This window comes from Anoplopoma fimbria, chromosome 18 (genome assembly GCF_027596085.1).
Source record: "Anoplopoma fimbria isolate UVic2021 breed Golden Eagle Sablefish chromosome 18, Afim_UVic_2022, whole genome shotgun sequence".
In the NCBI taxonomy this organism is placed as follows: domain Eukaryota; kingdom Metazoa; phylum Chordata; class Actinopteri; order Perciformes; family Anoplopomatidae; genus Anoplopoma; species Anoplopoma fimbria.
The window spans coordinates 2,780,653-2,803,092 of NC_072466.1; the positions used below are offsets into that span (position 1 = coordinate 2,780,653).

At 40.7% G+C, this 22,440-nt stretch overlaps 2 protein-coding genes across 2 annotated transcripts in view; one reads left to right on the plus strand and one right to left on the minus strand.

Annotated features, from left to right (window-relative positions):
* vash2 (vasohibin 2) overlaps positions 1 to 3,555 on the plus strand; it is a 32,038-nt gene extending 28,483 nt beyond the window's left edge. Inside the window, exon 9 of the mRNA XM_054617982.1 lies at positions 3,008 to 3,555. Within this exon, the coding sequence (XP_054473957.1) occupies positions 3,008 to 3,077 (70 nt within the window). The 3' untranslated portion in view covers positions 3,078 to 3,555. The remainder of the gene's footprint in view (positions 1 to 3,007) is intronic.
* A 10,178-nt stretch (positions 3,556 to 13,733) lies between these two features.
* Positions 13,734 to 21,662, minus strand: angel2 (angel homolog 2 (Drosophila)). Its single transcript, XM_054617981.1, is given in 10 exon segments — positions 13,734 to 14,958; positions 15,350 to 15,480; positions 15,855 to 15,930; positions 16,439 to 16,574; positions 16,747 to 17,177; positions 17,719 to 17,788; positions 18,019 to 18,239; positions 19,026 to 19,713; positions 19,716 to 19,968; positions 21,567 to 21,662. Coding segments are annotated over 9 exon segments (2,163 nt in total). The 5' UTR covers positions 19,962 to 19,968; positions 21,567 to 21,662; the 3' UTR covers positions 13,734 to 14,794.
* Positions 21,663 to 22,440: the final 778 nt, after the last annotated feature.

The window sequence follows — 22,440 nt, forward strand, 5'->3', positions numbered from 1 at the left end:
TGCACTAATATTCCCGTTTAAACCCAGACATGTTTACTTTGATATCCAAGTCTTTCATAATGTTTAAAAGTAGTTGAGTTTCTCTTTCTGACCAGAAATGTGGGTTTTTTCTTCTACTCCAGCTTTGCAAACTGGTGGATAGTTGTTTTGTGTTGAAAGCACAAAGCTGACGGTAAACAGGCAAGAAGCAGTGTGTCGCAAACTGCAGTAAGAACCCAACAAATCACATATTCTGAATGCGCTGTATGTCCAAAGAATGCTCCTGAAACTTGATTAATATTGAAATATCACAGAAACCTAATGACCTTAATGATACATTCAGAATAAGGTCTAACTCTGAATAGCCAAACACAATATGCTGTGAACATGAGCCGTATCAAATTCTGAATAGTGTCATATTCTGAATTATAGTGGAATATGAGTGGAACGTATTCACTGGAAACTTAATATCTTTGGGTTTCGGACTTTTAATAGACCTGGCGATTAATCTAGAGTAAAATCGTGTTGAATTTTGTTTCTATCTATTAGTCTGTGATTCATCTGGAACTTTGAATATGCAGGAATTAAACACACAGTAGTTATCCAGGTGATTCAGGTTTCCCATAACATTGTGGCATTTCAAAAGATTTTTCTGGGAAGTTGGGGAAAACCAGGAACACATATGTCTTTTTTTAAATTGTGTTACCTGGTATTGTTTCAGTTGGAAGCCAAAAATCGCCAATATGAAACCAAAAAAAGTAAGAAAAATGAGTTCAGCAGTCAAATTCAGTTCAGGAAAGTCATAACATTGCACAACAAGAAGGTGTGAACCTGTTTACTGCTTTAAATCTAAAATATAGGAGATTTATGGGTGACCTGACAAGTAGGAATGCTATGAATCCAGTTTTGTTCACCAATATGTTTATACTTAAGGATGACACACGCTTACAAGTTCTTGCCCTGAACTAAATGAAGTGGCCTTGAGCCGAACTTGATCCTCTGCCTGTCAGTGACTAGAGACAGGTGATATCTTAATGATGTTCAGTGAGGCTGAACCAGCAGAACGCTGTTATTATGCACCACAGAGGCATGCAACTTTTATTTCAATCAAATGAGATGTGGAAACTTGGTGTAAATCTAAAAGCCTTTTTCCCGTCGAACAAACATTGTGGTTTTAATCTTCATAAAAAGTAAATTGTCTCATCAGTGCAGAGGAAGGATTTCAGCCATCGGGACACATCGGAGCAGCAGGTTAGCGCTTCAAACCACTCCGACGTGGCACTTAGAAAGCTATTACCGCTATCAGCAGAGCACCACGCACACTTAACAACATGCTGCCACTCCACACAGAAAACCAGCAGAGACAGAAGAGTGACCTGCTGCTGGTTCAGCCGACGCTTTAAAATCAGAGGCTTCATTTTAGCAGCATGAGTAAGATGCTTTCAGGAGGCTGTTACCAGCACTGCCTGCTACACAACAAACAAACACAACACAACACACAACTCAATTATGGGAAATAACTTTCAGATAGATTTGAAGAACTTCTTTATGAACTTCTTTCTTCCCCGCTGTGCAGACATGACCAAAGAGATTAAGAGGTAAGAGGAAAGGAAGCAGAGAAACAGGAACGATGGACTGAAAGATGTCCAGAACAAGATAGAGAGAAGAGTAGGGAATAAAGGGAGGGAGAAATAGAGGAGATGACAAGAGTAGAGAGGGAAAGAAGAAGAAGAGGAAGAAGAAGAAGAAGAAGAAGAGGAAATGAGGAGGCGAGGAAGAAGAAGAAGAAGAGGAAGAAAAAGAGGAAGAAGAGGAAGGGGAAGAAGAAGAGAAAGAAAGTAGGAGAGGAAATGTAAGGGGAAGAAGAGGATGAGGAAGGGGAAGAGGAAGAAGAAGGAGAGAAGAAAGGTTGAAAATAGGAAATAGTGGAGAGGAAGAGAAGGAAAGAAGGAGAGGAAGGGAGAAAATGGAGAGGAAGAGAGGACAAGGTCAGCAGAAGACAGGCATAAATGAAAATAGAGCGAGGAGGAGGAATATAAAGGCTGTCACATCCACACACCAGCCTCAACAAATAACTTCTCCTCGATGTGTCAGAGAGAGAGAGAGAGAGAGAGAGAGAGAGAGCACTTTAAAGAGAAGCTCTCAGCAGAAATCACTGAAGAAAAATAAATAAGGGAGGATAATAAAGAGGAGAGCGAAGGAGCAGAGGAGGAAACGGAGAGAAGGAGAAGCCATGAAAAGAGAGGGATTAAATCTGATGACTTTTAGAACCTCTAAACTGAGAAATGAGACGGAGCTAAATCTTCACACATTTCACTTTAAAAGTTTCTTCTGCAGAAATCTGGAGCAAACAGAAAAGTGTTATTCAACAGGTTTATTGTAAATAAGATTTAAAAAAAAAAGCCAAAAACAAAATTCAAGTTGGAAGTCTTTAGAACATGACTTTTTATTAGACTGTGACAAGATAACTTTTTTTTGAAACATGCTCTTGGTTTTTCTTCTTCTCTGTCCATCATCTACCTTCATATTACGATGAAACAATTAGTATATTTAATTAGTTAATAGAAAGAACAATTATTGCCAGCAATTTTGAAAATCATTTAAGCCATTTTCTATGCAAAATAACAGCTTCTCAGCTTCTTAAATTGAGATATTTGCTTACTGTATATGATCGTAAATTCAGTATCTTTTTTTATTTAAACTTTTACTCCATTTTTAATCTGGGTTTTAACGCTTAATGCCTCTTGGTTTTTCACAAGTTTCTGATATTGCATCAACCACATGATTAATTAATCAAAGGGTTAGTTTGGATTCACAATTACACAAACAAAGTAACAGATCAAGGCAGAAACTTCTGAGTTCTGCGAGGTGAAATGACGATGTTTTGTCTATGGAGGCTCGTGGCTTTGGAGGTTTGTATTCGTTTAGTTCTTCTGTGTAACATTTAGGAGGGTTTCTACAGTAAATCTCTGGATGTTCTGACTGTTTACCTGCTGCCTGCCTGTCTGTCTGTCTGTCTGTCCATCAGGCCGGCCTCGGTGGAGAGGAAACCTCCGGAGCTCAGCACTCTCAACGACGGCTACCAGATCCGCATCTGACCCCCGGCTTCACCTCCAAGTCTTCCCAAATCCGTCCAGCCTTCTCAGCCGCCCTGATCCCCAGAAGAAAAAAGAGTCTCTACCTATCACTGATGTTTTTTCAGGAGATAAAGATATGTTGACAAGATCTTTTTCTGAGCTGGAACAGCAAGAACTTCTTCGAAGCTAAGACAAAAAGGTGACAATGAATCTTTCACAGCAGCCCCGTCGTCACACATCTGAGTGTGTCTGCTCTTTCTCCTACTCTGATTCATTTCAGTCATGTAGCTGAAGACGAAGGATACGTGATATCAGTGTTTTTTTCTAGATTTCCAACATTTCGATCATCTGGCAGTTAGATATTAAAAGCTGAAAGCCGATAGTGTCACGGTGGAAGAGTCATAACACAAATGCGTTAGCTTCTCTTTGCACAAAACACAACTATAAACACATGTATTTATTGGTCTTTTATAGTGTTATCATACTTCTATAGCACAATGTCCCCTCACAGAGCAGTTGATGTCTTCTGTCAGCTTTCCAACATGGCGGTGTTCATAGAGGCTACAGGCAGACAGAGATGGGAAACACCTTCACAGGTGTAGGTGTAGTTATCCCACGTTATTCTCACATGCCTGCTCCACTGCTGCAGCTCTTTGGCTTCATCTCTAAGAAAAAACAAAACACTGAAGGAAAGTCCAGAAGTAATGTTTAAGTGACTTTTTCCCAATATCCAAGTGAACCCAACAGCAGCTTAAATAAGATGACTGGCTCGACTTTTTCACACGCAGACTCTTATCAACCAGAGTGGACGAGTGGAGAATAATAGAGGACGATCAGTAAAGTCAGCACGGAAATCAAAGACTGCATGGATGGAGAGAAGAGGTGAGAAGAGAAGAGGATTCTCTGCAGGAGATCAGTGATGATCATTAGAGCACTGCGGCAAACCTCCTGCTTCTCCCCCCCCCACCACCACCACCACCACCACACTATCATCCTCCTCTTCCTCTGCCCTCTGTTGACTCATAACTGAATACATTACACAGCGAACATCAGGAAGAAAACCCCTCAAACTGAAAAACAGCACGAGTTCCATCTCAAATTCAAACGAAGTAAACAGTCTCCACATTTACAGCCACACACGGAGACAGAAAGGCTCGTAACGATATTATATATCAGGATAAAAGAGCAGCTTGGGAATTTCTGTCAACTGAGATATTCATCGGTTCTTGGGTCTCGTTTGAAGTCCACAATATTATTTATTATTTATTGTGTAACTGCAAGAGAAACACATCTGGTGTTTGACATGGACCTGGAAAAGATTGGAGGGGTCACGGCTTGATTAAACCGATGAGAAGGATCTTTTTCTCATTTCTGCTAAACTTTACTTTCACCTCTTCAAGCCTCTAAAAGTCACTTTTTTAGTCAAACTTTTGTCACTCTTTCAGTCAAACCTTTCCTTGATGGAAAGCGTCATGAGGTCGAGGAAAGATGTGAATGTGAATTCATCGGGACGTAAGAAAAAAACTTAATGCTGTACAATTCAAGTAAGGTTTCCCTTTCAAAACAGAATCACGTCTCCCAAGAAAGGATGTTTTCAATGGATCCATAGTGTAGGAAGTAAACAGTGATGGCGGACGTTGCTGTCGGCCGAATGTAGTCGCTTTAAATGCTGCTGCCACGAGGAATCGCAGGATGGCATCACCTACTTCTCTTTGGTGAAGGATGCTTCAGTGTTCCCTGTGCTGAAGGAGATAAGAAAGGAAGCATCAAAGCATCTTTTTCTTTGCATTTAGAGAACTCAGCCGGCTCTCATCATGGCTGCCACTTGGATACTTCCTCATTTCATTTAAAAGGACTATTCAGCTGCAGCCATGGATTCATTTTATGGGGTCTTGAGGGGAAAAAAAGCTGGAAACCACTCATCCAAACTGGTGTTTCATAGAGTATCCAGTATTACCCAAGAATCAAATATTAGATATTAGAACAATATCTGGAAAAATATTTTTTCTTTAATCTTTCTCATCCCTTTAATCGCCTTGTGGTCGCTCTGATTTTTAGATACATTACCTAAGATTGAAACGTGACAGATACAGCATCAATCTCAAGACAGTTACATACAATATAGACATAAAGTAACAGTTCAGCATGTTTGGTGAGAGAGGACATTGTAGGTTAAATTAAAACTCCGATCCCACAAACCTTAAAAAAAGTATCGCTAGTATTTACAAACCAAGTTAGCTTCAAACAGACAACTAACTTCAACAGCTGGAATATAGAATTATTCATCTGCTCCAAATTCAGCTGCAGCCAGTTAGTCCATTCCAAACAACAAGGAGTGAAGACTGATTTTGAGTGAAGACTTTGTAACAAAGGCCTCTTTAAGGACAGCTGTCAGCGGATATTAAAGGCAGTCAGGACCTTCAGAGGGATTTAGTATGATTGTTCCTCCTATTGTTGAGGTTTGTCATACTTTAATCCAAACGCTTAATGCCTTTTGGTTAAATACTCTAAAAACAGAAATCTAAAATCGTGATTTAGCTGTAATTCTGCGACATCCGCTCTGCTTTGTGTTTGGCAACCTTAAAGTGGCAAAAACTCATATTTTCAGACGAACACGAGTCAGAAAACCACGGAAGTTATCAGAGCAGCTCAATGAGTCGTCTTTACGCTGAGGAAGCTTCTGCTCCAGTGACCTAAGAGAGCTCAGTACTGTATGAGGAGCGTCCAAAAAAATCTCACCCTGTTTGTTTTTTGGATTCTCCTGTCGAGGCCTTCGATGAATCCCAGCTGAGAAGCTTGAAATCAAAGAAGCTTGAAATCAAAGAAGCTTGAAATCTCATATTAGTGTCCATTAAGATGTTCAGTTGATTTTAACCACTCCGACACGAACAGATATTGAACACTTCCTGTATAAATGTATGTACATCTAAATCCATCTACGTTTATTCATGTTTGTTACATCCACAGAATGTACTGTACAGTTTGAAGCCTTCAGACTGAGAACTATGTGAGTCAGTTTAAATCAAAAACAGATATGTTGATGAGGACAACCATAGCCCTCCACCGCTGGCCTCAGACCAGCTCTATAACCAGTATTAATGGGTTAGATACCTTGCTCAAGGGCATCTTGAGGGCAGGAGAAGAACAATGGGTGCTTTTTATTCAGATTAAATGATTCAATAAGCAACTTTTACTTGCTCTCCTGCTTCTGAAAGTGTGGCTACTTCCAGCTGTCTGCCTTTAGGGTACTTGAAAAAATGACGACTGACTTCTGAAGTTTTCAGCTGAAGGATTAACTTGAAGAAGAATTGTGTTTTTTCTTTTACAAGATCAAGTGCAAAGATTATCTTAGTTCGAATAAACTGCACCAGGCAACTTTAGAACGAGAGAGCAACCTGACTGATGTGATCACCAAGACGTAATGAAAGTCCTGTAGTGGTGCCAGTAGCCATGCTTGAACTTCTGGGAACTACAAATCAGAAGACGGCGTCCGATTTAAAGGCACTCTGTGAAGTCTTTGGCCACTAGTAGCGCTGTAGAGCAATGTGTGGGAGCCCATTGTGTAATGCCGTGTTTGGTACAGCCATGCTAGACTCAACGCACTTTTTGGTCGAGTTAATAAAAACAATGTTGGTCGCTATTGACGATAGCTTAGCTATTTCAGATACAAAGGGTTTGTGCGGGATGACACGTGTCTTGCTGGTGACGATTCTCTGACCAATCAGTGATCCGCAGTGTTTCAACGGCCACTTCTAGTGTTTGTTCAGCTTGATTGGAAACCTTGACTACAAAATGTAGCAGTTACTATTCACAACTTAAGCTCGTGGAAACCAAAAAAGAGTTGCTTTGAGTAGAGCGGTGCCCAATGCTACAGTCAGTGACAGTAATGTGCCAAGAAACGCCAACAAAGTTAAGACTGCTAGCATGCAAACATGGATGTATGTTTGGAATTCTCCCAAAAATCATCTCCACAATTAATTAATGAAAAAAGGAAATAAAGCAATGTATTTCCACAAAAGCCTGGTGCAGCTTTAACAATATATTTAATGGAGCAAAGATAATCTTACATACCTGTAAAGTTTGTTGAAAAACACAAGTAGCCTCATTTCACTTTTGGTGTTTTGGTCACATCAGTCGTCAGCAGTCTGTGTACAGATTGTTTCAGAGCGTTATCATTTGAATGTTTTATCTTTTCTAATTATTTTTTTTACACGTGTGTTTTGATGCCAGCTGAACGTTTCACCTTTAGCTTTTTGTTTCTACAACAAGCTATGCACACGCTGCGTTAGAGAGCCGGTTATGTGAAAAAAAATCCCAGTCTTCCACAATTCAAACGATGGAGGAGGAAGGTGTTTGTGGCTCGATTTTGGCCAATAAGAATATTTCTACTCGCCACCTGAGCCATTATCACAGATTGACGGTGCTGTGAGGAAAAAGCAGAAAACTTTTACACGTTTCTGATGTTTGTCCAGCACCGCCCAGAGATCTGCCACAAAACAACCAGCTCATCACGTTAATATCTGTACTGAAGCGTTAGTGTTGATACTTTGCGAAAGGTTTGATGTTTTTTTTTTAGCATACAGAAGAAGCACAAAGCTGCTTTCGCTTTTAGCAGTATTCAAAAATCCTATTGGACACAAAGACGAGGAATTGACGCATCACATCCTGGAGCACATTTCAGGAGTTCAGACTGTATGTTTTGGGACTATATAAATGGAGACTGAACAGTTAACAATGACCTAAAGTTCACAAATTTCTCTCACTGTACGAACAACCATGAAATCTTTGGATTTAAAGACAAAAATCAAAACTGCAGTTCTGGTGATTTTACCCAACGACAGTGACATCCTGAACCACTGATACTCAATGTAGCAGCTGAAATGAATTTGCAATAGAGACTTCTGTGCTTGACAATTTATCATATTGAATGTTTCAGTTTTTTTTAACAAGTTTTCTGTTTGTGGTTTGACTTCTTGAAGCTGTTCTATCAAGACGTTTGGGTTTGATTCATTGATTGTACACGTATCATTTTGAATGAGGAGCGTTTGTTTGAAAAGCAAAAGAACACCTCGTAGTTGTAGCAGGTGTTTTGTGTTTTAATGGCCTTTTTTGATTTGTTTCCAAAGTGCTGATATCACGTTTTCTCAACTCCATCCTGGTCCTGAACTTACTGTACTATAAAATGTACTATGATCTGTTTGAAAACACAGATTTGACGCTCTGCTTTGAAGTAACTTAACGATTATAACGTGAAATCTGTTACCTGGTTTTATGAATCCTATAAATAACTTTACACACGAGCTGACAACCAGGATGCTAATCAATTCAATCCAAAAGCTCCCTGTTGCATATGATAAGGAAATTCAACAATTTTGCTTGATAATTTGTATTTGTGCACTGAGCTGCTAAATTGACAAAATGGAAAGATATTTTTCCGCCCAAAAGCTGAACCAAAATGAACATGAAAAACATGTTTTGCATCTTCCCGTGCCTCAGCAGTGTGTGTGTAATCAGATCAGAGTATCGTCACTTGCCCATGTGCATTGTGCAAAAAAGAAAGTTACTGACTCCGTCTTCAGGTTTGAGTCTCAACAACTATTCACTTATTGGTTTTCTTTTTGCCCTTTTTCTTATTGTTTGTTTTCTGGAAATATTTCTCTGGTTGCAAACATTTGAAACAGCAGCACAGATCTGCTCTGTGCTGCAAACAAAGGCACAGTCAGCCTTCTATCAAACTCTCGAGTCTGACGTGGCATAAGACGAGCAGAAAATCCAATGTGGCGTCCGTGTGTGTGTGTGTGTGTGTGTGGGAATCGAACCCTAAACCACTATAACAGTATTCAGCCAGAACCTCACTGATCAAACAGAGCTCGTTGGACTGAGTGTGGAAACACCACAGAGCCCTGAGGAGCTGGCACACACACACACACACACACACACACACACACACACACACACACACACACACACACACACACACACACACACACACACACACACAGACTTGTTATTGTTTTTAAAGCGCGTGTTCCCGTGTGAGGACGTGATGTGGTTTTGTATTCCTGTGGAGATCGACAGTAGGAGATGTGACCCTCAGTAAATATTATTATTGTAACTTTCCTACTGTTACGGTATCAGTGGTTCTGACAGCAGCTGTTTTTATCAACAACTGTAGCAGCATGTGTTCTTTTAATAAATGATATATGTTTTTAACTGTGTTCTTTTACTTTTCTTATTTTCAAGCTTATTATATTATTTGCTAATTTCAGCTCAACAGTGAGAGAAACAATTCAGAAGATGTAAAGGACGTGTGGTAGAGAAACACGAGGAGGCTGCAGGGAAAACTAGGATTTGAATGATGTTGTTCCTCTTTGGATGAAAGTTCTGTATTCACTCATACCGCACTACAGCCCGGCTTCTGATAAAGTAATCTCCTTACGTCCCACTGCAGATGTGTGTGTGGTGTGTGTGGTGTGTGGGGGGGTGTGTGTGTGTGTGTGGTGTGTGTGTGTGTTTTATACAAGCACATGGAGGCAGCAGATTTACAGAAATAATCCCTCATTTCTCATTTATGCGGCATTTCAGGGATTGGAAGGCAGGAGAGGCTCACCTCGCTGTGTGTGTGTGTGTGTGTGTGTGTGTGTGTGTGTGTGTGTGTGTGTGTGTGTGTGTGTGTGTGTGTGTGTGTGTGAGCAAAGATGATCTCCACCTCTCTCTCCGTTGTGAGGATCGAACATGTTGACCTAGCTGTCAGGGTGAGACGACCAAAAGCCACCAAAGCTTTTCAAAATATCAAAAAATACTTCAGTCTGTAAAACTTGAATCGTCCTTAAAGCAGCCGGAATTATAATTATTTACTATCCATATACTGTGTTTTATACCCTGAACACTGGAATCGTAATCTCCTCACAACCTTTAGGTATAACAACTGATTACGTAACAAAAGAAAAATAACAATGACATAGTTCCATTGATCAGAAGTGTGTTCTGTCCTGTAACCACACCCAACAGTGATGTCACGGTGACCTGGAGTACAGGGTGACTTTTTTATGGCAAACTATACAATCACCTGTTTCCTTTTCCTTTTTATGGTATACTGTTACATTTTTTCAACATACTATACTATGACTTTTTTCGACATACTTTACTATAAAAAGAGCAAAACTTTTGCACTCCAGTAGGACGACAGGTGTGTAGGAGAATAGCATAGGTAGACAATATAGAACTAAAAACTCTGATAACCTAACTAAAATAACCTGATGAAGGTCTACGTACCGAAACGTTGTTACTAAAAGATATTTATACGCAAGTGAAGAAGACTGTGAGGGAGTTTTTTGTCCTAGACATACTATACTATGACTTTTTTTCAAGATATACTTTTTTTTATTTTCTATACTTTATTTATATATATATTTATACTTATATATATATATATTATATTATATTTGCTTGGTCGCTGCAGCCGATAGGACTGATCAGATATTTCTCACTTGAGTTTCATACCAGAGTGAAGACAGATCACAGATTGAAGTCAAGTTTTATATTTGATTTGTTTTCTGGTTTAAATATATGTTCAATGTAGGACTGAACAACAAAAGGACCACACACAACTTTCTTCATTTATTAGAGAGAATTGTCTTTTCATGATCTGTTATTTCCCTTGATAACTTTTATTATGAATACAATTAAAGAGAGAGAGATGGAGAGATGGAGAGTCTGTCTGTATGGCATCATGAGAATTCCTGAGTGTCAGGAAACCATAATCGTATTCTGGGTTATTTAATAATGACTTCACAATCAAAATTTAAAAACATACAAACACAAATAATTAATAACTAAGACAAACGCATTCCGGAGGTAGAGATCAGTCCTGCACTAATAAGCAGGACACAAAACACAGTAAAAATGCACAATGCAGTTTGTTAAACAGCTGACAGGCTACAGAGAGAAGACACTGCTGGTCTTTATTAATATTAGAACAGTTCACATGTGCAGAAACAAACTCCATCAAAGTCTCTCCAGCTGTGATCAGAAACACGTCGCTTCATGTCATACTTTACTATGAATCTTTTTTACAAGATATTTGTTGACATACTATATTATGACTTAATCATTATACTAGACCATAAATGTTTTTTCGACATACTATACTATGTCTATTTTTAAATATATTTTTCGACATTCTATACTGTGACTTAATCATTATACTATACCATGATTTTTTTCATTACAGTTTTCGACATACTATACTATGACGTTATTTCAAGATATTTTTGGACATACTATACTATGACTATCGAGATACTTTACCGTGAATGTCATCATTACATTTTTTGACATCCATAATAGACTTTATTTCAACATATTTTTGACAAATTAAACTATGAATCAAGACATTTTTGGACATACCATACTATGACTTTTTTCAAGGTATTTTTTTTCAACATACTATGCTATGACTTCTTGCTCGTTTTTGGAGCTGGAGACTAATCACACCTCTTCATTTTGGATTCTGATGTTCCTGAGTTAACATTAAAGGTTCTATATGAACCGTTGCCTCTGAGGCTTTAAATCTAAAATCTAATGGCCAAAATGTATTTTTTTATGGTGTTTTTTTATGGCACACTTTACTATGACAGTTTTATAATATTTTCATGACACATTCTACTATGACACCTTTCATCATATACTATATTTGTACACAGCTGCAGCAGGTTGAGATGCTAAACCGCAGCAGAAACACGATCTTCAGAAGGTGTTCGGTTACTATTTTTGGCTAAATGTAGCTTCTCTGTTTGCAGTGTTGTGGTAGCTTCACATTCTGCAGCAATGCAGAGATTTACACCTAGGCTGACTCCCATCCTCTAAAATATGATTTATACATCAGGCTAACACAGACTCAACGACAACTGTGACTGTTCAGCTTAGAACATTGATATTTTAATATCAAATTTGATTAATATGAACTGTCTCCTAAACAATGCATTATTTCTCCTCACCAGAACTCTCTCTCTCTAACAGCAAACTTACTGAAAGACTGAAAAAACAAATATGCAATGTGATCCAGGTGATCAGAGTAGAAGCAGAGCTGTGAGACACTGCTAAATAAAGTGATCCTGAAGTTCATGTATTTGTTTTAAGAATTAAAACATGTGGATTATAATGAATTATAATGAAAATATGATTTCTCTGCACAAACTATGAACCCAATTATCCACAGAAACGTATGTTCAGGGTTCCAGTCTTTATGTCACTGAGCTAGTTGAGGACAGACATCGACCCTCACGGCTCCTTTACTCAAAACCCACTGCCGCCACCTAGTGTTCCTGACCTAAACTACAACAAAGACACTTTACTTCTCTGTGGTTTCCTCTGAGGGACCTGCTGCCGCAAGATGCAAGCTGAGTTTGTTGAGATGCAGCCAAGAAATCTGATGCACAAACGTGTGACGCTGATTTCCTGCAGTGAAACCACACGGAGGGCGTTAAAGCAGTGACGGCGCAAACACGTGCTGACATTAAGAGGGTGGACAAAACAATAGAAACACCTTATATTATATGCCATAGTGCAGAAACAATCACATATTTGGAAAACTAATATATATTGTAAGCAACTTTTAATACGACTGGACTGTACAAGTACTGCCATGCTTATGTTTACATGATGGCCACTGAGCAAACTCCATCTGCTGAGGAGGACCATGAAAGAGACAGAAAAATGAACTCTAGAATTTGTAAGATAAAAATAATTCAGCCGTCTATCAGCCAATGTTTGATATTTGTAAATAGTAAAGTAAAAAAGTAGCTATCTATTAAACTAGTGTTGTATTAGCATCTCTTTCTTTTGGCTCAATAACTGGATAATCAGGTGTTTTGTATTTTCTTTTCCCCCATATTGTCGGCTTTATCTTTAACTTTATTGGGCTGTGAGAGGAACACAATGTTAGAAGCTTTACCATAAGAACAGACATAAGGGACATAAAGGTCTGTGGAGCCTCTTTACATCCAGCAGAGTCCTGCTGCAGTGCAGAGATGCTCAGAATACCAAACGGTCCTGACTAGTGTTTGTGAGAGAAGTCGAGGTAAACGCTGCAACCATCTGTCTCCATCTCACACACACACACACACACACACACACACACACACAAACATACATACACACACACACACACAGACACACACAGACACAGGTACGTACACGATAAAGTGGCTTAAGATGTGGAACCCGTTTCACTGGGATGTGGGAATGGAAAATAAAAATGTGAAATCCTGTTTGTTCTTTTAGAAAACGACAGAAAAACATCAGGTTTAATTAACAAAAAGCAGCAGTGTGTTGTTATGCATTAATGAGAAAGAACAACTCCATCCCATCAGACTGAAGAGGACAAACAGTCGACTCCCTGCGGAACAACACACCTGTCTGCTGGACTCAACGGATATTTCTCTGATGATAAATGAACACGGGGAAACCAGACAACTCCTGTTATACAAGAGCAAGAGAAACAGCCATCTTTCTGTAGAACCCAGCGTGATATAACATTCTCTAAGCGACATCATCACACGAAGCAGCCGAGGACAAGAAAGATCCTGGAGCCAAAGACAAACAAACCAAACTCACATCGACACAGATCAACAACATTAAACCACGCAGCCACGTGAAAAACACAAGTTTCTTTATTTACAAACTGTCCAAAATGTCTTTCTAAAATATTAGAAAAATACATTCATTCCTTGTAATGTGTTGATTATGTATTTAGTCTTAAATTATAAACACAATGTCCATGAGTACCGTTCATCTCAAACATTTCATTCAGACATTATTCTCTTATTGATGACCGTTTCAGTCTGCAGGTGAATTGTCCATTACCTCCAAGTGTCTTAAAAGGTTGAAAATGTGAATCAATGTCATAAATTATAGATCATAAAATAAAATAAAAACACGTCCAAGGCAATGATTCAGAGGTAACTTTGAAACCGTTGCAAGAAAATGTATGAATTCCATATTTCTCAGACTGTTTGGATGAATTTAATTACATAGTTAATGAATTTTTCTTCAACTGTCTGAAGCTTTAAAAGAAGAGCGGACCTCTGTATTTTAATTTCTCAGATGAATTAACTGTAAAACTAATATACTAATATTTAACTGTCGTTAAAGGGTATATTTAATATTTAATGTCCGTTTCTCTGCCCTTCTATCACAGCAAACAAACTTATCAAGTAGTCTTATTTCATCAGCAGCACTTTAACTTCAAGTGATAACGGTCAAGCTTTAAAAAATTGATTTAAAATCTGTCCCTTCAGAGATTCACGTCTAACGGGTAAAATATTTTCGTGGAAGAGCCAAACTTTGTTTTGTTTTTCTCGTTTGCTGGAAAATGAAGTTATTTTAAAACAACTGTGACCTTCTTTACAGCAAGATAACAATTAAGCCACCAGAATAAAAGGTGTTACCGGTCCTTTCTACTTGAATTATTTAAATGTACTCAGGTTATTATTGCAGAGTGTTTAAGTGGATCAAGTTTGTTCTTGGAGTCACAGTTTAACCTTTCAGCAGAGATTTGGGGGAAAATACTCTAAAGTGTTTTCAGGCAGAACATGTGAGAGAGAAAACACCGTGAACTTCATTTTGATCAGTTTGTGTTTTACTTCAATCGACATCTTCCACGCTTCCGGCTTCCCTGAGCTGCATCGCGTTGAGGCGTCGCTCCTCGGGAGCTGTTCTGATTGGCCGTCCAGGGGTCAGCGCCGGAAGCGGAAGTGAGCGAGGAGAGGGAGGTGATCGGACGAGTGATACGGATTGGGCAGGCCGTTGACTTCCTCCAGCTCCTGCTGGCCGACCAATGACAGCCTGCCTAGCAGCTGGAGGCCCCGCCCACCAGGAAGTGAAGGAGGTGTGGGGATTTCTTTGAAGGAGGACAGGTGGAGGACAGGAAAAAGAGGATGGAAAAAGAAAGACAGTAGAAGTTAGAGATTGTGAAGAATAATACGATTTTTCCCTGATGGTTTGAATAAGTTGCTAAACTTGTCGGACATGATCCGGTTGTCTGTTGCTACTTTAAATCAAGTGTTTGTATTTTATTTAGTCACTTTTCTGTTCTGTTAAACAACTTTAAATAAAGCACGCATTTTAATTTAGTTTGAATGTTTTTTGTTTTTCTACTGAAAACAAAGATATTTGTAAAATAAGTAACGTATTAATAAAAAAGTATATTTTTGGTATTGATGCTTAAAGTCAGCTATGAAGAAAGTGATCTCAGTGTGTGTGTGTGTGTGTGTGTGTGTGTGTGTGTGTACCGGGGGTGTACAGGATGTAATCCACGGTCATGGCGGTGCGTGAGTGACAGGTGGTGATCTCAGGTCTCCCATCAGGCTTCAGGCGATGCTGGTAGGACGACCGCAGAGTCAGACTGTGCTCGATCCTCGCTCTAAACACAAACACACACACACACACACACACACACACACACACACACACACACACACACACACACACACACACACACACACACACACACACACACACACACACACACACACACACACACACACACACACACACGGTTACTGTGTGTCTGGCTTTAATCTGTGTTATTTATCACACATTAATAAACCAAAATGAACAGAACCCTCTGGATTAGACTAATTATTAAAAAGTATTGACACTTGTTTGAGGCAGAAACAGATTTTGATGATATAAAAGTGCTTTTTCTGAAAAAGGGGCGCTTAATTCAAAAATTACCCCAAAAAGACACTTTGTAGTTGCAAAAGCTGCTGTGTTTTCTGCAGTCTGAGGCGTTACCTGTTAGAAGCAACAGCAGCAGCAGCTTTGGTGGCGAGATCCTCTACGGTGAGATTAGAGATCGCTCCCTCTACTGCTGAGAGACAGACGGATGTCAGTGATGACGCTCAACGCTAAACTAACCATCTACTCATCCTAACTAAGCCCAGTTAAAGAGCAACACAACCAGTGTGAGCCGCTCTGAAAGGGTCGATAACGGTTTAAACAATCAAGATAAATCGAGTTAATTAGTGAGCTTCAGAGGAGGAGGGAGCAGAGCGTTGATACCTCTGAACAGAGCCAGGCTAGCTGTTTCCCCCCGTTTACAGTCTTTGTGCTAAGCTAAGCTAACCCCCTGCTAGAGAGTCGTGTCAATCTTCGCATCTAACTCTCTGCAAGAAAGCAAATGTTTCCAAAATGTCAAACTATTGCATTAAGTTAACAACATGCAACGATTTAACCTTCTAATATATCGATTAAATCATGACCTGAGCTCTACACATGTGGAGCTGCAGCAGAACAAAGACATTCCTTCTGTAATTAAACATTGAATGAGTCTATGGTGTGTGTTGAACTGTATTATTATTGTTATTAGTTTGGGTCACCTGTCGGGCTGCTGGGGGAGGAGTCAGCGGCCGCTTTGTTCTCGTACTGACACTGATGGTTGATTCCCAAACTGTGAGACCAGAGTGGAGACGTGAGGACACGCTGACCTCTGGGACTGTTCTCCTGACCCGACACCTGCGCACACACACACACACACACACACACACACACACACACACACACACACACACACACACACACACACACACACACACACACACACACACACACACACACACACACAGAAACGTTACTCATTGACTGGTCATGTAATGGGTAAACTCTCTGGTGTGTGTGTGTGTCTCACCATGCTGCTCTGCAGTCCTCTGTACTCCAGGCAGCCTGTCATCAGAAAGCTGTACAGCGGGCTCCGCGGCGTGGAGTTGAAGTCCCCGCACAGCACAACCGGATTGGTCGACCCGTCCGGGAGGCGGGACAGCCGGCCGATCTCGGCCAACAGGATGGCCAGCTGGGCCAGCTTGATGTCTCCGCGGCGAGGGTTGTACAGGAGGTGAGTGTTGGCCACGCAGATGAAGGCCGAGGGATCCGAGCGGCGGGCGGTGTCGTTGGGCTGCAGCAGCAGAACCAGTCCCACGTTGTCCCGGTCCAGGAGGGCGTCGCCGGGGCGGAGAAACTCCACGGGATTGGAGGAGAGGAGGGAGAGGCGGGAGGTTTTGAAGATGACGGCACAACCGTCTGGTTTACTTCCTGTTCGCTTCTTGTACTCACACTGGTAACCTGAGACACACACACACACACACACACACACACACACACACACACACACACACACACACACACACACACACACACACACACACACAGACACACACACAGACACACACACACACAGTTTCATGAATACACAGATATAAAATAAAAGTGTATCATTTCATAATAAAAGCGTATTTACTGGAAATGTTGCAAACATGAAAATAAATTAATAAAAAGAGAAAAACACAGACCTAGAATAAAGTAATTTCACAATAAAAGCCTCGCAAAGAGGAGACACACACACACACACAGACAGAAAGAATACAAAAAATATATTTTTAAAAAGGACAATATGATTTCACAATAAAAGCATATTTACTGCAACTGTTATAAACATGAAAATTAATTTGTGTATTTTTTTTTCCACTAAATTGATGTCTTCACTTGCAAAGATGAGACACACACACACACACACACACACACACACACACACACACACACACACACACACACACACACACACACACACACACACACACACACACACACACACACACACACCTACCTAGTGCCTGTAGAGCAGGTTTGATCTGGTTTTCATAGTGGTCCTCCTGGACCTCTTGAAGACACAGGATCTAGAAAAACACATCTTCCATCAAATCTTAGATCTTCATCTTTAAGATGTCAGAGTATTTATTTAACTGTTTATGGTCAAAAGTATGCGGACACCCCTGTCCACACAGTTCTGTGTACTTTTGTTCTGTGGATGATTTTCATGGTTTCAACATGACGTTTGACCACATATCCTTGTGAATCCTGTATGCTACATCACCGTAGGATCATTTAAGTTTGTGTTTGTGCTCACATCAGCGTTGTGCTGCTGGATCTCAGCCAGCAGGTTGGGCAGCCGGTGGTCCCAGGGCAGGACGCCGGGGGGGCAGTGTTGGTACAGGTAGACGTTGTCCTGCAGCAGCTCCTGGGACAGGATGTTGTATGACATCACCGAGAAGTCAAACGCCGTGCTGTCCCCCGGTGGTTGGGTGTCGCTACTGCGGGTGTGTGAGGCCTCCCAGTGTCTCCGAAGAGCTGAGGAGAGAGAGGAGAGAGGAGGAGAGGAGAGGGAGAGGTTGAAAGTTTTACCTTCGACTCTTTATGACCAGATCAAAATGATATTCCAGTTTAATGGTTGTACATTTAGCCTTTTTCTCAGCCAGACAAGACAATGGAGGAGAAGAATATGAGCAAACATGCACGATGTGAAAGAAGTAATGTGATCAAAAACTATTTCTTCAGTAACATTAAAGACTTATTACAAAGAAGTTTCATGCCCACAATAAAATAAACAAAAAACAAATACTGCCTGGAAGATGAAACTGAAAACATGTGGTCTTCTTTCAGAACAATTTTTTCCTACACATGTAAGAGTGTTAGAACACGGTTTGATGAACCAGAATGACCATTAAGGAGACAGGTGCCCTCAAAATGACCCGTATTGGACAACCAACCCTCCTAAACACACACATTTATTCTTCAAAATGAAACAGAACAGTGTGGTTCTCCAAACAGCTCAATCCTTTTTCTAAATGAACATTTTGGGAGATGTTAAGCAGTGTCTATCATGTAACATAAAAAAAATAAATTAAAAAAACAACAACGACAACCTTTGTTTTTAGCAAAAAGAATTCCAAGAAAAAATTGAATAAATAATGAGCATATTTGTCTATTTTGGACAAAGAGTATTGAACTTGTGAAAAACCTTGTTTGTTGTGGTCTACTGAACATCTTCACACTCTCATAAAAGGTTAACATGGAGGAAAAATAAAATATTTGAAGTGAATGAGGAAAATAAAGCAAAAACCCTTTGACACTGACCCTTCACTGGCCTCCCGTCCTGTTGTCTCACTGCTGGAGGATGCTTCCCGTCGGCTCTGGCTACCTGCCACGGGTTCGGGGGGTGAGCAGTCCTCGGAGGCTCTGAGAGGGGCCCCGTCCACTGGCCTCCATCACTCCTTCTGTCCCTCAGCTGTCCCTCTGCTCCTTCAGTATTCCTCTCACCCCTCTCTCTGAACCAGGCGTTGGGTCGGTGCATGGGAGCTTCATCCCGTTCAGGTTTGGAGTTGGGGGTTTGAGTCCTAGAGCTTGTGGGCTGTGAGTCTTTATGTCCTCCTGGCTGGTGGGCTCCCCTCCCTCGGTTTGGGGTTTGATCTCTACTTGTGCTGTCTTTTTGCTGTCTGTCTCTACTCCCAGCTTTAGTCCGTTCTACATCTTCATCTCGGCTGTTTCCCCATCGGAAGCCTTTTTCAGCTCCGTTGTTCCTTCTGTCTCGACTTCCATCTTTGAAGCGGTGGTTTGGTCGAGGAGATTCACGGTGCTGGTGCTGATCCCTCTTGGAGCTTTCGTCCTTAGCGTTGCCTCTGGTCGTCCCTGCTGCTCCTCCTCCCTTATTATCCCTTTCTTCAGCGCTCCTCCTCCGTTTGTGAGGAGGCTCTCTGTCTCTGTGGGAGCGCTCCGTCATGAGGCCGGCGGAGGAAGAGAAGGAACGCCAACTACCGCCAAAGTCACCGGGCCGATGCTCCGAGGGTGTGACGGCCTACCGGAGGAGAGCCGATGGGCCGCTGGGTGGAAGCGGGGGAGTCGAGGAGGCCTGGGGGGGAATCCCTGCATCGACCAACATGGATGAGGAGTGGGGATGAAATGGGGGAGGTGGGAGGAGGAGGCGCCGCTGCTCCTGAAGCCAGCCCTGCAGAGATCGGGACGACTGCGGGGAAGGAAGGAGGAGCTGAAGGAGCTCAGCTGACGGAGGAACATGGGGGGGCTGAAAGGAGGAGAAACGGGTGTCAAAAAGTTGATCAAGATTTTTTAAGATTATTTTTGGGCGTGAGAGTGAAAAAGACGCAGAAAAGACAAAAGATAAAAGAGGATATCACAAAATAATGTATCAGTTAATCAAGAGAATGTTCAGCGGACTAATCAATGATGTCAATAATCAGGGAGACGAATAGATGGAAGAACATTTAGAGAAGATTGGAGCAAGCAGAGTTTATTTAAACCAATCATGGCTGCAGCTAATAATCTTCTGTTTTTTTAATCTGTTAATTTTGTCAGTTATCTTCAAGATATCTATAATGTTGCAACAAAAGTTCCTGGAGGCAAAGGTGTCGTATTTTATGTTGGACCAACATTTAAAAACACAAAGAATTATTATCAAATGGTATTTATTGAGATGATGCTCATTATGAAAATGTATGTCGCCTGATTGACTAATGCATTAGTTACAGCAGTACACAGTAATGATAAAAACAGACAATGGAGACAAAGGTTATGAATTAAAGATAGTGAGACAAGACAGAAACTACTGAGAGTGGAGGAGAGAGAGTGTTATTGTATTAATGTTTATAAATTAGCTGCTAGCTTAACCCTCCTGCTGTAATCAATCATAAATATTGTGTTTTACATCTGATTGCCTCAAGGCCTGATCACTACTTTCATTGAACTTTGAGGTTTAGTCCCTCACGGTGTTCCCGGTCAAAAGTGACGCCAAAGGAAATGAATGAGAAACACTAGATTATGTCTCACACACACACACACATCCCATACACACATTACATTACAGTCATTTAGCAGACGCTTTTATCCAAAGCGACTTACAGTCAGTAGTATATTACATATCATTCACCCATTCACACACTGATGACAGGCTACCATCAAGGTGCCACCATCAGACTCTAACTAACATTCATCATCCAGTCCACACCGATGGCAAGCCTTCAGGAGCAACTTGGGGTTAAGTGTCTTGCCCAAGGACACATCGACTGGTATCGAACCACCGACCCTCTGATTGGAGAACTACCTTGCTCTCCACTACACCACAGCCGCACACACAAACACACATCACACACACATCCCATAAACACACATCATACAAACACACACACAGATAAACACACACACACACACACACAACACACACACACACACACACACACACACACACACACACACACACACACATCACACATAAACACACACACACATAAACACACAAACACACACACATCCCCACACACACACACACATAACACACACACACACCAAACACACACACACACACACACACACAAACACACACACATCACACACACACACACACATCATAAACAAACACACACACACACACACACATCCACACACACACCCACACACACAAACACACACATCACACACACACACACACACACCCACACACACACACACACACACACACACACACACACATAAACACACACACATGTTGATGTTCTCTGTTTTGATTGATTTGTTCATTAATTGTTTTTAGTTTGTTCATTATTATTATAATATATTATTATTATTATTATTATTGTTGTTCTTTGTCTGTGTCAGTTATTCTCTTACTTCTCATCCAGAACATCTCTCTGTTCAAAACATGCGAGTTCTCCGCGTCCCCAACTGACTACGTCACAGCAAGAGCGCCGCGGAACCTGTGCTGCCTTCACGTACACCGACGAAGCTCCGTGTTTTCAAACTCACTAGTAAAATAGCGTTTTTATTGCGGTTTACTGGAGGTGTAACGCCTTATCGTTAATAGGTATTATACAGGTAGATTACTGTGTTATACTTGGACAAAATAAAGAGGAAAAAGCGAGCCAGGAAAATGTACATAAGCTAATTGTCAGGGAAAAGCTACCAATGTTGGTTTAATCTTCCACTTGACTGCCTCATAATGACATTAAAAGGTCAAACAGCAAAATACTAAATAACAAATGTTTTTATTGAGATATAAACATCTCCTTTCTTTAATTTATCACCAAACGTGTCGATAAAACAAGTATTTCCATTTTTTCCGCGAGCATTTAAAGGCAGCATCCGTTTTCTATCTCTGCCTGGGACTTGTAGTCTTTTCGTCTCGTTTTCTGAGCTCGTATCACACGGTTCGGATAGTGAACGGACTACAGCTGCATCGGTGCGGTGGAGATAGTGGTCCGACTGGAAACGTAGCTCACGACTACATCGCTGTTTTAGCGAGAAAATCTAGAAATATCACGTTTTTATTATAGCATTACGGCATAAATCCGGGAAAATGGGGATTTCTATTAAACACAAGTATCAGAAAGGGTTTTTTTCTTCTAATTTGATAATCAGCTGTCTAGAGAATAATGTCCACGCAATGAAAGGTCATTGTCTACTTACATAAAAGCCTCTTCTCGAGGACAACAGTGTCTCTGCAAACAAAAAAAATATAAAATATCAGCTTCCCATGTGCAAAATG